This window comes from Elephantulus edwardii, unplaced genomic scaffold (assembly GCF_000299155.1).
Source record: "Elephantulus edwardii isolate Elephantulus edwardi_28Jun2011 unplaced genomic scaffold, EleEdw1.0 scaffold00297, whole genome shotgun sequence".
Classification (NCBI taxonomy): Eukaryota; Metazoa; Chordata; class Mammalia; order Macroscelidea; family Macroscelididae; genus Elephantulus; species Elephantulus edwardii.
In genome coordinates this window covers 682059-695595 of record NW_006400047.1, presented here as the reverse complement: position 1 = coordinate 695595, position 13537 = coordinate 682059, and the positions used below count along the sequence as shown (strand labels likewise).

At 34.2% G+C, this 13537-nt stretch overlaps 1 protein-coding gene across 2 annotated transcripts in view; it reads right to left on the bottom strand.

Annotated features, from left to right (window-relative positions):
* PTBP3 (polypyrimidine tract binding protein 3) overlaps nt 1–13537 on the bottom strand; it is a 100764-nt gene that overhangs the window by 18196 nt on the left and 69031 nt on the right. For both annotated transcript variants that reach the window (XM_006900845.1, XM_006900844.1), the window contains 3 exons: nt 12054–12218; nt 6496–6606; nt 4788–4962 (listed from right to left, as the gene is read on the bottom strand). In XM_006900845.1, the coding sequence (XP_006900907.1) occupies nt 4788–4962; nt 6496–6606; nt 12054–12218 (451 nt within the window). The remainder of the gene's footprint in view (nt 1–4787; nt 4963–6495; nt 6607–12053; nt 12219–13537) is intronic.

Below are 13537 nucleotides of genomic sequence, written 5' to 3'. Positions count from 1 at the left end.
AGACACTTCACCGAAGAAGACATTCAGATGGCTAACAAGCACATGAAGAAATGTTCAAAATCCCTAGCTCTAAGAGAGATGCAAATTAAAACAACTATGAGATATCATCTCACGCCAGACAGAATAGCAAAATTTAACAGAACAGCAAGCAACAAATGCTGGCAGGTTGTGGAGAAACTGGAACCCTTATTTACTGTCGGTGGGAGTGTCAAATGGAGCAACCACTGTGGCATACGGTATGGTGCTTTCTCAAAAAAAGTTGCAAATAGAGACACCATTTTGACCTAGCAATTCCACTACTAGGAATATACCCCAAGGAGACCATAACTGACATCCAAGCAGATATATGCACACCCATGTTCATTGCAGCTTTGTTCACAATAGTAAGGAGTTGGAAGCAACCTAAGTGCCAATCAACAAACGAATGGATAGAGAAGCTGTGGTATATTCACACAATGGAATGATATGCTGCATTGAAAAACAAGGAACTCATGCAATATTATTCAAAATGGGTGACTCTGGAGGACATTATGCTGAGTGAAATATCTCAGTCACAAAAGGACAAATACTGCATGCTGCCACTGTTGTAAAACAGGACTGACCTTGGGGTTGAGGAGAGACTGAGAAAGATGGGTTCAATAATGTATACTGCATTGAAACAGATGAAGGAGAAAACTGTTTAAAAGGGATATGTGATTAGGTATTTTGGTCATGACGGGAGCCCAGAGCAAAGGCTACATGGTGGAGTGGACCTGAAGGAGGGTTTGCAAAACAATGAAAGAATTTTTCTTTTACTTTTCCAAGAGGGTAGTGTACTAGGAGGGAGGGATGAGAGGGGAGAAAAGTGCAACAATGAATGAATGGAAATCCAAAGTCTCTGTAAAATTTTACTGAAATTAATAATAAATTTAAATTAAAAAATTTTAAAAAAATAAATGCTGGTAGCAAAAAAAAGATTGAAAAGATATCAGTAATTTCTAATTGATCTATAAATTCTATAAATTTATGGTCTAAAAAAATTTCAATAGCCTATTGTTTGAGGAACTTGGTATGTTGGTGCTTGTCAAAATTTATGAGAATGGCAAATGGCCAAAATTGTCAATATACTCACATAAAACAAGATTTAAAAACAAAACAATGTCTTCTATCAGTTATCAAGGATTGTGGTAAAGACAAATAGAAAGATAATTAGACCAATGGAAGAATGCCCAGAAAAACAGCCATGGTTTTACATAATGTGACAAAAGAAGCAGTATTGGTAAGAATTTTCAATAAATAATTCTAGAACTTGTCTTTGTGGGGGTAAAAATAAAACCAGAATCCTACTTCACACCATACATCAAGTCACATTTTATTTAAATTAGAGCATGAATAGCAAATTAATCTTCAAATATATACTATTTTTAAGTAAAAATGTTCTTTATATGTAACCTCCTCACCCCCAAATTAATGAAAAACAGAGCTACAAACATATTAAGTTCAGCTTAGTGGTATGAGTAAGCAATTTAAAACTCTGCTTTTTTGTGTACTGTAAGACAATAAAAATAAGATGTTGAGGATAATAAGAACTAGATTTTTCAGAGAAAAATCTCAAGAGAGCTACTTCTACCAAAAAGCATAAGAATGAAATTGAAAGTACCAATTTTAATGTTGGTCAGCAAAAAAGTGGAAGACCTTCAACAATATGGATCGATACAGTGACTGCAACAAAGGATTTAAGCAAAGCTAAATTGCAAGGATGGTACAGGCTTGGGCATAGTTTCAACCTGTTGCATACTGAGTTGTAAACTACTCTCTTGAACCTAACAACAACAACATAGGCAAAACAAATTAATTAGCTGGATATTAGTTTGTATTCTTACTAGGAAAAGAACTGTTATAAAAGATATTATTTTCACATTGGTAAAAGTTTATGGATTAGGCAGTAGAAATAGTATAAATGCTAATGTCCTGGTTTTAATAGAATGGAGGGAAGAATGTCTTTGTTCTTAGAAAATACACATTGATTATTTACACGTTAAGGTGTGTTATGCTTGAAAGTACTCTCAGATGGCTCAAGAAAACACATTTGCACCTGTTTAATTTATATATATCAATATAAATAGGTGAACGAGCAGTATATAAGAGAATTCTCTGTACTATCGTTGGAACTTATTATGTCAAAATAATTTAGTAAACTAGTGCAAAACTTTCTAAGTAGGCATCTTCAAGTCTTCAGGATAGTAGAGAACTTTCATCCAAGATATCAACAAGAAAAATTCCAAACAAAAACAAGCAAAAGCTCTGAAAAGAAAACTCTTACTGGTAAATATCCAATAAGCAAACTAAAGTCTATTCAACCTCATTATTGTTACATGCTGTTGAGTCAGAACCAACTCATAGCTGACCCTCTAGCAGGCTTTCAAAGGCTGTAAATTGGATGGGAGAAGACTGTCCATCTTTCTCTGAAGGAGCAGCTGGTGGATTCGAACTGTATGCTTTTGTGTTGGCAGCAAAATTCTTTACCACTAGATCACCAGATCTCCCTTCAACATCATTTGTAAATAGAAAAATATGAGTTATCACCATATGTACAAATACGGTTATATCACAAAGACCTGATGCTGAACTTGCAAAAGAAAATAAACTACATGATTTCATTTACATAAAATCACAGAGAGATGTGAAAAATTTGAAAAGTAGTATTAAAGAATGCACAATACATGGTAAGCAAACTCTGGTAGTCTAGTGCACAAGGAGTTGTATTTGTGCTACCAGCCTAAAGGTAGGCAGTTGGAATCCACCAGTTGCTTTGTGGTATGAAAGATGGCCAATTCAATAAAAAAAATAGATGGCCTCCTTTGTGATTAAGAGTTTCTAAAAACCAGCTTGAGATCAGTTAGCTTGAGATCAGTTATGAGTCAGTTCTGATTCAACAGCAATGAGCTATTTATTGATGAATACACGGTATATTAAAAAAAAAGTTTAAAAAAACATCCAAACTCTGTAATTATCAAATCTGGGGCTGTGATCCTCTCAGGACAGGGAGAAAAAGAAGTAAGGGGGCACAGATGACTTTGGCAATATGTGTAAATATTTTGTTTCTTAACCTTAATCCAGGTCATAATTACCTGATATTTCAAAATATATGTATAGTTTCATAAACTTTTCTATAGCTACAATATATTACCAAAGAAGTGAACCGCTTATGACTCAGTCCTAAGAACTTTACAGAATAATCTTTAAGCAGATCTTTGAAACACTTTTAAAGGAATCAGAAAGAATAACCAGTAAGGTAAAAAGCAAGCCCAGAATGTGATGTTCAGAAGCCACCAAAAAGAAAAAGGAGGGAATAGTGAATTGTGTCAACTGCTAGTAAGAGGCATGGCAGATAAATGCCCATGTAATACATAAGAAGTATTGCTCCTTGTTGGATGAATCATTTATCTTTGGATGCAAACATTATTTTTATATGACACAAAATTTAACAATGAAAAAGCACATGAGAATTCGGATATTTCATATTCAGACACCAAAATTTTAATCACATTTTTAGTTCTCCTGAGATGTGGATCATTAATAAAACCAACAGTATATATTCAATTATAATAATCAGTGTAGGTCTGAATCTGATAACCAAGCTATGGCAAACTGGAATGATAGCATTAATTTCTATTATTTGTCATTAAAATAGAGTGACAAACATCTTTGTCCTTGCCAGATGAGTCATTTCAGTTTAGATGCTGATAACATATATAAAACATGAAACATTTTATCAAATAGACTATGCAGAAAATGTACCAATTTTAAAAATGTTAATACTTGGGTCATTTCCATTAAGAAATTTCTTTTTTAATTATTTTAAAATATAAAGCTGTAAACTGTTTCCTACAAAGTATGATGACTATGTGGCTGTTGGCATTTTTTTCCCATTTTCTCATCTGCAAAATGAACTAAATATTAACGTTTCATTATTTAAATTATATTTAAATTAAATTCATTTAATAAGATTTTTTGCACAGTTTGAAAAAATAATCATAAAGGCTAATAATAAAAACTAAAAATAGCTAATAAAAATTTATTACCTTATATCTAAACAATCAGCCACACTTCTGTAAACAAATATATGCTAACTTAAAGACAGAGCAAATGATGCTAGTATTGTTTTATTCCTTAATGTAATGGTTTTTAATGTATAAATATCCTGGGAACTAGCTCAAAGTAAAAGAAATGAAAGCGGCTCAAAGCTACATTTAACAAGACAATTGGAAGTTCATTAAGATTTCTATTTCTATACTTTAGGGGTGAAAATTACTTCTCCAATTGAAAATGGGCTTAATTTTTAAAATGAAGCATTAATTCAGACTTCATCTTTAAAATATCATTACTTAAAGGAAGAAAGTATTTTTTCAAGAGCACTTATACCAAAATTCTTTTAGCTATATACCAACATATTTAAAATCAACATCTTAGTATGTAATACCTTTAGTTCGAAGGAAATAGTTATGTAGTAGTCTAGAAAGAATGAGTAAAATTTATGTTAGAACCTAAATTTGTAACTGACATCAGAATTTACTTACTTTGAATTCATTTAATTAGTAAAACCTCTTAATATTGGGATTTAACTAATGGACATATTTTTCCAGGATTCTTATTTTCCTTTAGAAACCCCACGAGAATTTAAGAAAAAAAAAGACTGATATAAGAAAAACACTGAAATATAGGGATTAATAAATGAAATATAAATTTTGTAAAAACTGTTGGTTACACAAAGCAGATTTTTTTTTTCTTAAGATGAAACTACTCACCAAAAGCAGCAGCCATAGGGGGCTCAAGGGATGGCTGGCCATCACCAGTAGGAAGGTCTAAGCGAGTGAAGTCTCTGCTTTTGTCATTATTATATTTCACATTAAGGCTGGTGAGCTTGGAGAAGTCAATACGTAGAGTGCAGCATGCATTATATATATTCTGGCCATCCAGAGCCTAAAGCATGTGAGAAAGCGACTGATGTTTTTCCAAGACAACAATACTGATAAATCTGGCATAGAGTGGCAATTATGTGTAAAGCACAGAGAAATGAACTAAAAGCAAAGACTTGGGTTTACTTTTACTGTTACTACTGTGTAAGTCTATGGGAGAAAGAAAATCTCTAAGTTTTAGTTTCTTCATCTGTAAAATAAGAATTTTTACCAATATATATGACTATGAGAAAATCAAATGACAGAGCAGAAATGGAAACATTTGAAATGCCGTGACCTTTATGCAAATACTATTATTATTATTATTTATTATTATTCTTTTATCTGAAGCAAATATTTAAAAAGATAATACAATTTTACATGACATCTTAAGTTTTCAGGAGTATGTTTATATGGGCTTCTAAGAAGCAAAGTCTCTGTAAATGACATTTTTCAGTTTTAAAATCTTATCTATCACTTAGGGTTTGCCTTGCAAATTTATTTTTTAACCTTCTGAATAATAAGTGAGAGACTTCTGAAGTTAGTTCTGACAAAACATTAGTAAGTAATCTTTTCCCTCTGTAATAAACAAAAATTTTACAAGTATTTTTAGGCATTATGATTTTCATCAAAGCTAAAATTTATATAAACAGATTCAAGAAATTAGAGCACACACAAATAAAATACAACAAATACAAAAAAATCTTGACTTTTTAAAATTGTCTTTGGTAATTATATCTACCATGAATGAAAAACAACAAAAAAATTTATTCAGGCAGAAGGTACAGCAAATTCAAAGGTTTCACTTCTAATCAAAGGACAGACAATATATGATACATAAAAGTAAATTTTAGTCCCTATCCTTAATAGTAACTTAGAAATAATTCTGATACTATTATAAGACTATATTAAGGTACATGATAGATCTCAGGAGATTGGAAAAATGGGTCAAATATAAACCAACAGAATGTAAACTTTGTATCTTGTCAAAAGAAGTCAAGTATTCATTTATGTTCAAAAATAAAGGGCAATAGAAATTGAGAGTAGCATATTTCCTAAGGCTTAAAATTAAGTCTAAATTTAGAGCACAATTCAAGATAATAGTGAAAATGGCTGCAAAAAGCATAATCAATCAACCCTGGGTGGATTTAACAGAAATAAATGAAGATAAAAGGACAAAGATAACTACTACTCTGTAGAATTAGGTAGATTACATAAGAAGTACTGTGCTCAAGTCTAGCCTTTATATAAGAATACAAATGGATTCCAGAGACTTGAGAGATGATAAGAACTGCAAACCAAGTTGTAGCTGTAAATTATAATGGGAAGAGAATGCCTATCTTTCTCTTAGCTGTTCATGCATTTGAAATGCTGGAGACAGACAGCTTTTGGTTTAGTGGCACAACTTGCTACAGACTACACCACCAGAACTTCCTACATGAAAGCAGTTATATTTCAAAAAACAAAGCCTAATAAGCTGAGACAAGAAAGACATAACAGGTTCCTTTAGATAGCTTTAAGCAGTTAACAATGGAAATATTAATAGGATCATAATTACCATTCTGGCATAATGGGCATTCAGTGGGTCAGCATACTGAAGTAAAGCTTGAAACTGATTATTCTTTGTAAAGGTGATAATCTTCAAGACTGTGCCAAATTTAGAAAATATCTGGGGGGGAAAAAAGGGTTCAGTTTGGGTTAAATTTGAAAAGAATGTTAAACTAAAATTCACTTTGTTATTCTACATTTTAAATGGTAAACTAAAATACAATTTAAGCATCCTAATTTTCAAATTAATTTTTTAAATTAGAGTTATTGACACATATTACACCAAAAGAGATGTTCAAATGGCTACTAAACAAATTTTGTGCTCTCCCTCTTTTTCTTTATTTAAAAATAAAAATGTTGACCTAAAAAAGATTTCGGGGGAGCTCTGGTGGCCTAGTGGCAAGAAGCTGCAACTACAATCCCAGAGGTGCACGGTTCGAATCCACCAGATGCTCTGCTGGGGAAGGAGGGGCAATCTCCTCCTGTACCAGTCAGATCTGATTTGACGGTACATGCACACAAAAATAAATAAAATTAAAAAAAAGACTTCAATTCATTTAAAAAAAAAGTTCAACATGCTTACACAGTTTAGCATAAAGGAATAGAATAGACATGCAAATATTTTAAAATATATGTTATGTGCTGCTCAATGGGAACTGACTCACAGCTGATCCTCCAGTGAGTGGGTTTTCAAATGCTGTAAACTACACAGTAAAAACTGTTCATCTTTTTCCTACAGAGAAATCCCCAGCTGGTGGATTCATAATTCCTGCCTTTGGGCTGGCAGTGCAACTGCTTACATTCTAGACCACCAAGAGCATTCAAATATGTTATAACTGGCATAATACTGTAATAAGAGACTAAAACAGGAATTAAACAATGGTTTAATGGTGTTAAGATTATAACATAAATGGAAATAGAGTATTTATGGCATAACTATCTCAACCTGTGGATCAGCATCTACTTGGAGATTTTTGTAGAGAAATTAAATGATGTACAACTAGAGGAAGTCAACTGCTTTATTAATTAATTAGTCACAGAATATCAATTGTATATCAGATAGTGTTCAGATACTAGGATTTCAGCAGTGAACAAAACAAAGACAGAATAGCATTACCTGTGGTGGTAAAAAAGGCAGAAGGTGGGGGAGTGTAGGATGGTAAAGGGTTAAGTAAGCCATGGGTTAAATAAGCCATAGTCCAAGTTGGGGAGACTTGAGCTTGATTAGAAGCAGCCTTTCTAAGGTGTTTTTAAGAGGGAAGGGGAATAAATAAAGTAAGGTGGTTTCCTGAAAGGCCCATGTGCCAAAGGTCTTATAATATTTGTTTCACTTTAACACCAAGAAGCTTCATGGTCACGGTTAGTAGTAATCAATTTCGCATTTTAAATTTAGACCTTAAATAAAAATGAAGCTTGATCTTCTGTGTGAGGAAAAAGAAGATTCTAGATGATGATGTGGTGTTAGTCTAAAATATAATTAGCCACCTCTGGTCTCTGGCTACCTTAACTGTAGACACATGGTCTTGCAAATCACCAACGGCTGTGGGACTAAGCTAAGATAAAGAGTGTTTCCCACATAGAGCAGCAAAACGTGAGGTGAGTAAGATCCTGATGAGTCAGACCCTGGTGATGGATTGACTGTGACAGCACTATGGAGAAATTGTAGCAAGGTATGACCTAAGGCTTCTTGTGTTTGTGCTGGCCACAGCTTGATTTTGCTGTTCTTGCCATATACTTGAAAAGGCAGCTGATTTATAACTGCTCTCAGGCAAACCTTGCTGGATGATTTGGATTTAACAGTTGAACTAAAACCAGAGCCTGAACTCACTGAAGAGAGTTACCTTGGAACTCTTAAGCTAAAGCCTGGACTTGAATTGTGAGATATGCTTTGCCTCCCCTACTTACTTCCCTAATAAACCCCATTCTCAGTACCACAACTGTGAGTCAGCCAGCAATGAACAGAAGAATCTTCTGCTGTTGGTGTGGCCCTACAGGCACTATGGGGTTGGGCTAAGGGCTCTTTATCTGCTTTCTATTCTGGGGCTGTGAGGGGCTGTGTTATGCTTACTCCCTCTGGCCCTTTCAGAGAGACGCTCATGGCCCTGCACCCTTATGTCTCATTTTCCGCTCTTTAGACATTGGTGTCAGAAGGAGTGGAATTTATTGTTTCAGACTTATAGACCCATGGTTGTTTTTTTTTAATGTGGGGCTTGGGAAGATGTACAATTAAAATGGTTATTATTTCTTTCTATGAAGTTGTTGTTATGTGCCTTTGAGTCTCCTGCGACTCATAGCTACTTTATGTATAGCATCTCTGAACCCTGCCCTATCCTGAGCCTGTCTGATTCTAACACCTAATCCCATCACCCCAGTTATCGTGCCAGTCCATTTCATTCAGGGTTTTACTTCCTCTAGTCCTTTCAGAGAGACGTTCATGGACCTGTGCACTCATGTACTGTTCTCTCCTCTTTCAGAAGATGACAAGATGTTATTGCTACCAAGCACTCTGATGTATGAATGATTCTTATCAATGAATGACTGGTTCTGCTTTTAGATTACCAGAAAGGATGCTAAAAGATACCGAGGAATGGAATTGTTGGATCATAAAGTATGACTATTTCTAGTTTTTTGAAGATGCATCAGACCATAGTGGTTCTACCATTTTACAATGCCATCAGAAGTGAATCAAGATTTCAATCTCTTTTATTAAAGTCAGCATTGTTTTCTGGGTCAATGCCATTTTTGCAGGGATAAAGTGAAAGGTTTGTAGCTCTTCTGTACAGCTCTCTAAAGACTAATGATTATGAGCATTTTTACATGTGTTTTTTTGCTGATTGAGTATCTTCTTTGGCTAAGTATTTGTTAATGTGCTTTGCACAATATTTTATTGGACTGTTTTGGACTCTTTACATTTTTGTTGTAGAGCTGCTGAAGTTTTCTATATACTTTAGAGAGTAGATTCTTATCAGATATGTTGCTCTCAAAAACTTTTGTCCTAGTCCCTAGGCTCTCTTTTCACGCATTTGTAGTGTTTTGATGAGCTCAATTAGTTAAGCAGTTGTTTGTATGTATGCATTTGTAGTTAATAACTTATTTTTAAAGAAAATTAGTTATTACACTTTTAACCTTGTATTATCTTACAAGAAAACTTTACAGTTTAGTTTCATAAGTTATAGTTTTAGTCGTAACATTATAGTTATAGTTTTAGCTTTAACATTTACATTTTGATCCATTTTTGATCAGTGTAAGGTGTGGGTCATGTTTCATTTTTTTTGTAAATGAATATGCATTTTGTGGCACCATTTTATAAAGAGACTGTTAAATTTGTTAAAGAGGATCTTTTTTCTACTGATTAAACTGTGATCCATGGTTTGTGAATCAGCTATTCATAGATGGGTGGATTTACTTATTGGTTCTGAATTTTACCGCACAGGTCAATGTATTTGTCACTGAATCAGTACTGCGTTGTTAAAATTACTGTAGAGTATGTTTTGAAACCAGGATACCTGAGGCCTCATACTTTGTTGTTGTTCAATACTACTTTGGCTATTCTTAGCCTCTTTTATATAAGTTGACTTTTATTAATTACAAAGATTTTACAAAGGAAAAGGAGGATAAAACGCAAATAACACAAATAAAAAAATGAAATAATGCTATCACACCAGAACCAAATTAATGAAAAAGGATAATAATAGAATGTTATGAAGACCTATACCCCAACAAATTTAAAAATCAAGAAAGTGAACAAATTGTAAAAGTTCACTGCTTCCCTAAATAAACATAGAAAGAGGTAGAAAATTTAACAGATCCATGAGAAAGGAGGAAACAGAGTAAATCATAAAAGCATTCCCACCAAAAAAAAAGTCCAGATCAATATGGCTTCCCTGATGAATTCCATCAAAACTTCAGAGATCAACTGACACTAATTATGCACACATTATTTGATAATACAGAAAACCATGGAATACTCCTGAATTCATTCTATAAAATAGCATAACCCTGATAGGAAAGTCAGGCAAAGAAATCACACAAAAAAAATAAAGTACAGACCAATATCCTTAATTAACTGCCACTGAGTCACAACTGACACATAGTTAACCCGCCAGCAGGCTTTCAGAGGCTATAAATCAAGGCATATTTCTTTCAGGAAGCACCTGATTGAATTTAAACTGCCTCTTTGGGTTGGCCACCCTTTAACCACTAGGCCACCAGCGCTGCCTCTCATGAACATAAATGCAAAAACTCTCAATAAAAATATTAGTTGATAGAATCCAACATCATATTTAAAAATGCCATTCAAAATGATCATGTGGGAGCTGATGGATAAAATGAATGAACTCAATATGTACAGCTAATGGGGATAAAAATTACTTAAGTATTGAGCTAGGTGTCAAATATTCATGAATTTAAGATTATCAAATAACTGCATGTCATCTTTTAAGGATGTGGAGATTTACCTGTATATATCTAAAGAGAGACTGCATTAGTTTTAAGTATGACAAGTATATAAAAATTGCTGGGGTACACATCAGAAGTCTTAACAGCTTTCCAATTGTTTAACATTTAATACTCATCACCTGAGCCTCACTTTTATCCACTTAATCTAACTAGGTTAACTTTCCAAACTCTATAGAAGTTTGTTTTCCGGTTCTGGTGAGGATTCAGGCGTAATGTTGACTCACTGTTAGATGTGAGTTGACTGTATTCAGCCTACTTAAAAAACGCATTTGGGCCCTGGGGTTCAACCCTCAGGCCTGGTTTTTAATTCTTTTTAGTCAAACATTCTTCCAAGTGGTATAGCACTGGTCTGTCCATTTGCTGTAACTCATGGTTGCTATGATGCTAAACACTGTGACACTGATGTGTCAAAGGCAATAATGGTTACCCATGGTGGTCTCTGTTTGGTGGAGCCTCCTGATTAAAACAAGCTTGGAAGCAGGAGTGGCATCCACTTCCGAAATATCTTGCTTTCGGAAACTCTATTATGATCTTGGAGAAACGATGAAAGTTATCCAAGTGTTCTGGTCTTTCATTCACAGAGTCGCTTACGAGTTGTCTAAGACTCAATAGTACCTAACAACGACAGGTGAACTTTCAGTTCTTAAATTCTACATATAGCATGGCATGATTTGCTCAAAAGTCTTTTTTCAAAATGTTTTAGACATACTAATGGGTAGCATATAAAGGCTATGCTGGAACTGGTCAACAGTGAACACAGTATTTTCACACTATATATGAGATTTATTGGATACTTTCAGCGTTTTTAAAATGAAAAGAGGTAACACAAAGGTAAGAAAAGTTCAAAAGAAAAAAAAATTGTCTTTTTCCTAGGACTGTCTGTTTACTTTATGTCCCTATGTAGTTATTAAAAGCATAATGTCTAACAGTATTAATCACACCAGAAAAAGGAGACTATCAAAGAATTCTATTTGACCCCATTCCTTGGTAAAACAGAATGATGATAATTCTTTTATTAATTAAATATATATATGGAAAGGAATAATATCTAGATACAAAATTTAAAAAAGGTTATATGTGACTTTGTTTTCATGACAGTATTATTCTTACCTGATGAAGAACGTCCAGAGTAACAGGGTAAAAGAGGTTTTCAATAATTATTCGGAGCACAGGGCTTTGTCCAGGTAGGACTGTGCCTTCATTTGTAGGAGTTCCAGAAAGGGCCAGGCTTCCAGATGGGGCAGAATTGACAGCTTGCAATGCAGCTTGGACTCTCTAGATGGCAATTCAAAATTAAAATTTTTTAGTACAGAAAAGCACTGTACGAATTCTAGAAAATCAGCTGAAACTGAAAGAAAATAGTCAAGGGGAGCTCTGGTGTTGCTAACTCCAAAATGGCCCCTCCCTAACAATTTGAATCTCTTAGTGTCATTTGCAGACTCCAAAAACCCACTGGAGGGTCAACTGTGAGTTGGTTCCAACTTGATTGCAATGAGCTCTCTGAGCTATGTAATACAGCTACAAAAAAATACAGTTTCTATGAACAGATCCTAAAATTATAATCCGTCAAGTCAAAGACCTGACATATTACAAATGACATAATATTTAGGAAAGCTGCTGAAGTTTACGTGAAGAAAAATGGAAAGGAAAAAAATGAAGAAAGAAAAATTTGGATATGATTTTCTTTCCTAAAGAAAAGGATATTTCTTAATTTTAAAAAGAACCATATTAAGACTATTTAAAAATTATTCCTATTTCTCTTCCTGAACAGTCCAGTTCTAAGTCCTTTGGCTATAAAAATATAGAAATATACTTGAGGAAGGAGAAGAGCTGTGGTGGCTCAGAGGTGGTAAAGAGGGTTATCCATAGGAGAAGTCATGTTGGCATGGAGCACCAGGATGTGATCAGAATGAGAATGGCATTCATTGTGGCTGGGTTGTCAGGAAAGGGTAATCTGAGCCGAGTGCTGAAAATAAAAGACTAAAAAGCCTTAAAAGGGTAACTAAGAAAGGCATCCAGAAGAAGGGTGGCTTTTCAGGTGCAACACAACCCAAGAAATATCAAGTAGGGGTCCACATGGTACAAGTTGTCTGGGATGGAGAAGAGAGTGCAAGTAGAGGAAAGTGGAGGTCTACAGGGTAGGAATGAGCTGGTATGGACAGTCAGAGTCTGCTGGGGTGGAATTGTTATTTCAAGGAAAGGGCAGCTTGGTATGCAGTATTAAGGAACAAATCTGGGGTGGGTGGACAGCTTCTAAACATTACCCTCCACTAAAGGAGTCAGAATGCTGTGGAAAAATGGTCGGTTTCAGAGCTGGAACAGATTTAGTAGGACTTTTAAATTTTTTTTTTAAGCCATATGCAAGAATGATGGGAATATGTGAGAATGTTAACAGTCTGTTAGAGGGGGCTCCCAGTGGCCAAATCTGGAATAATTTAAGCATCAAAATAAACAGTGCTTTTAACAAACAAAAATTCATCAAAATAGAATATATTTACAAGTTTACCAGAAATCGTCTATTTACATTGTTTCAAAGTAGCCTGCACAAAATATGATCCTCTTCTCCTTTGTAATTAAGAACTTAGCAATGGAAA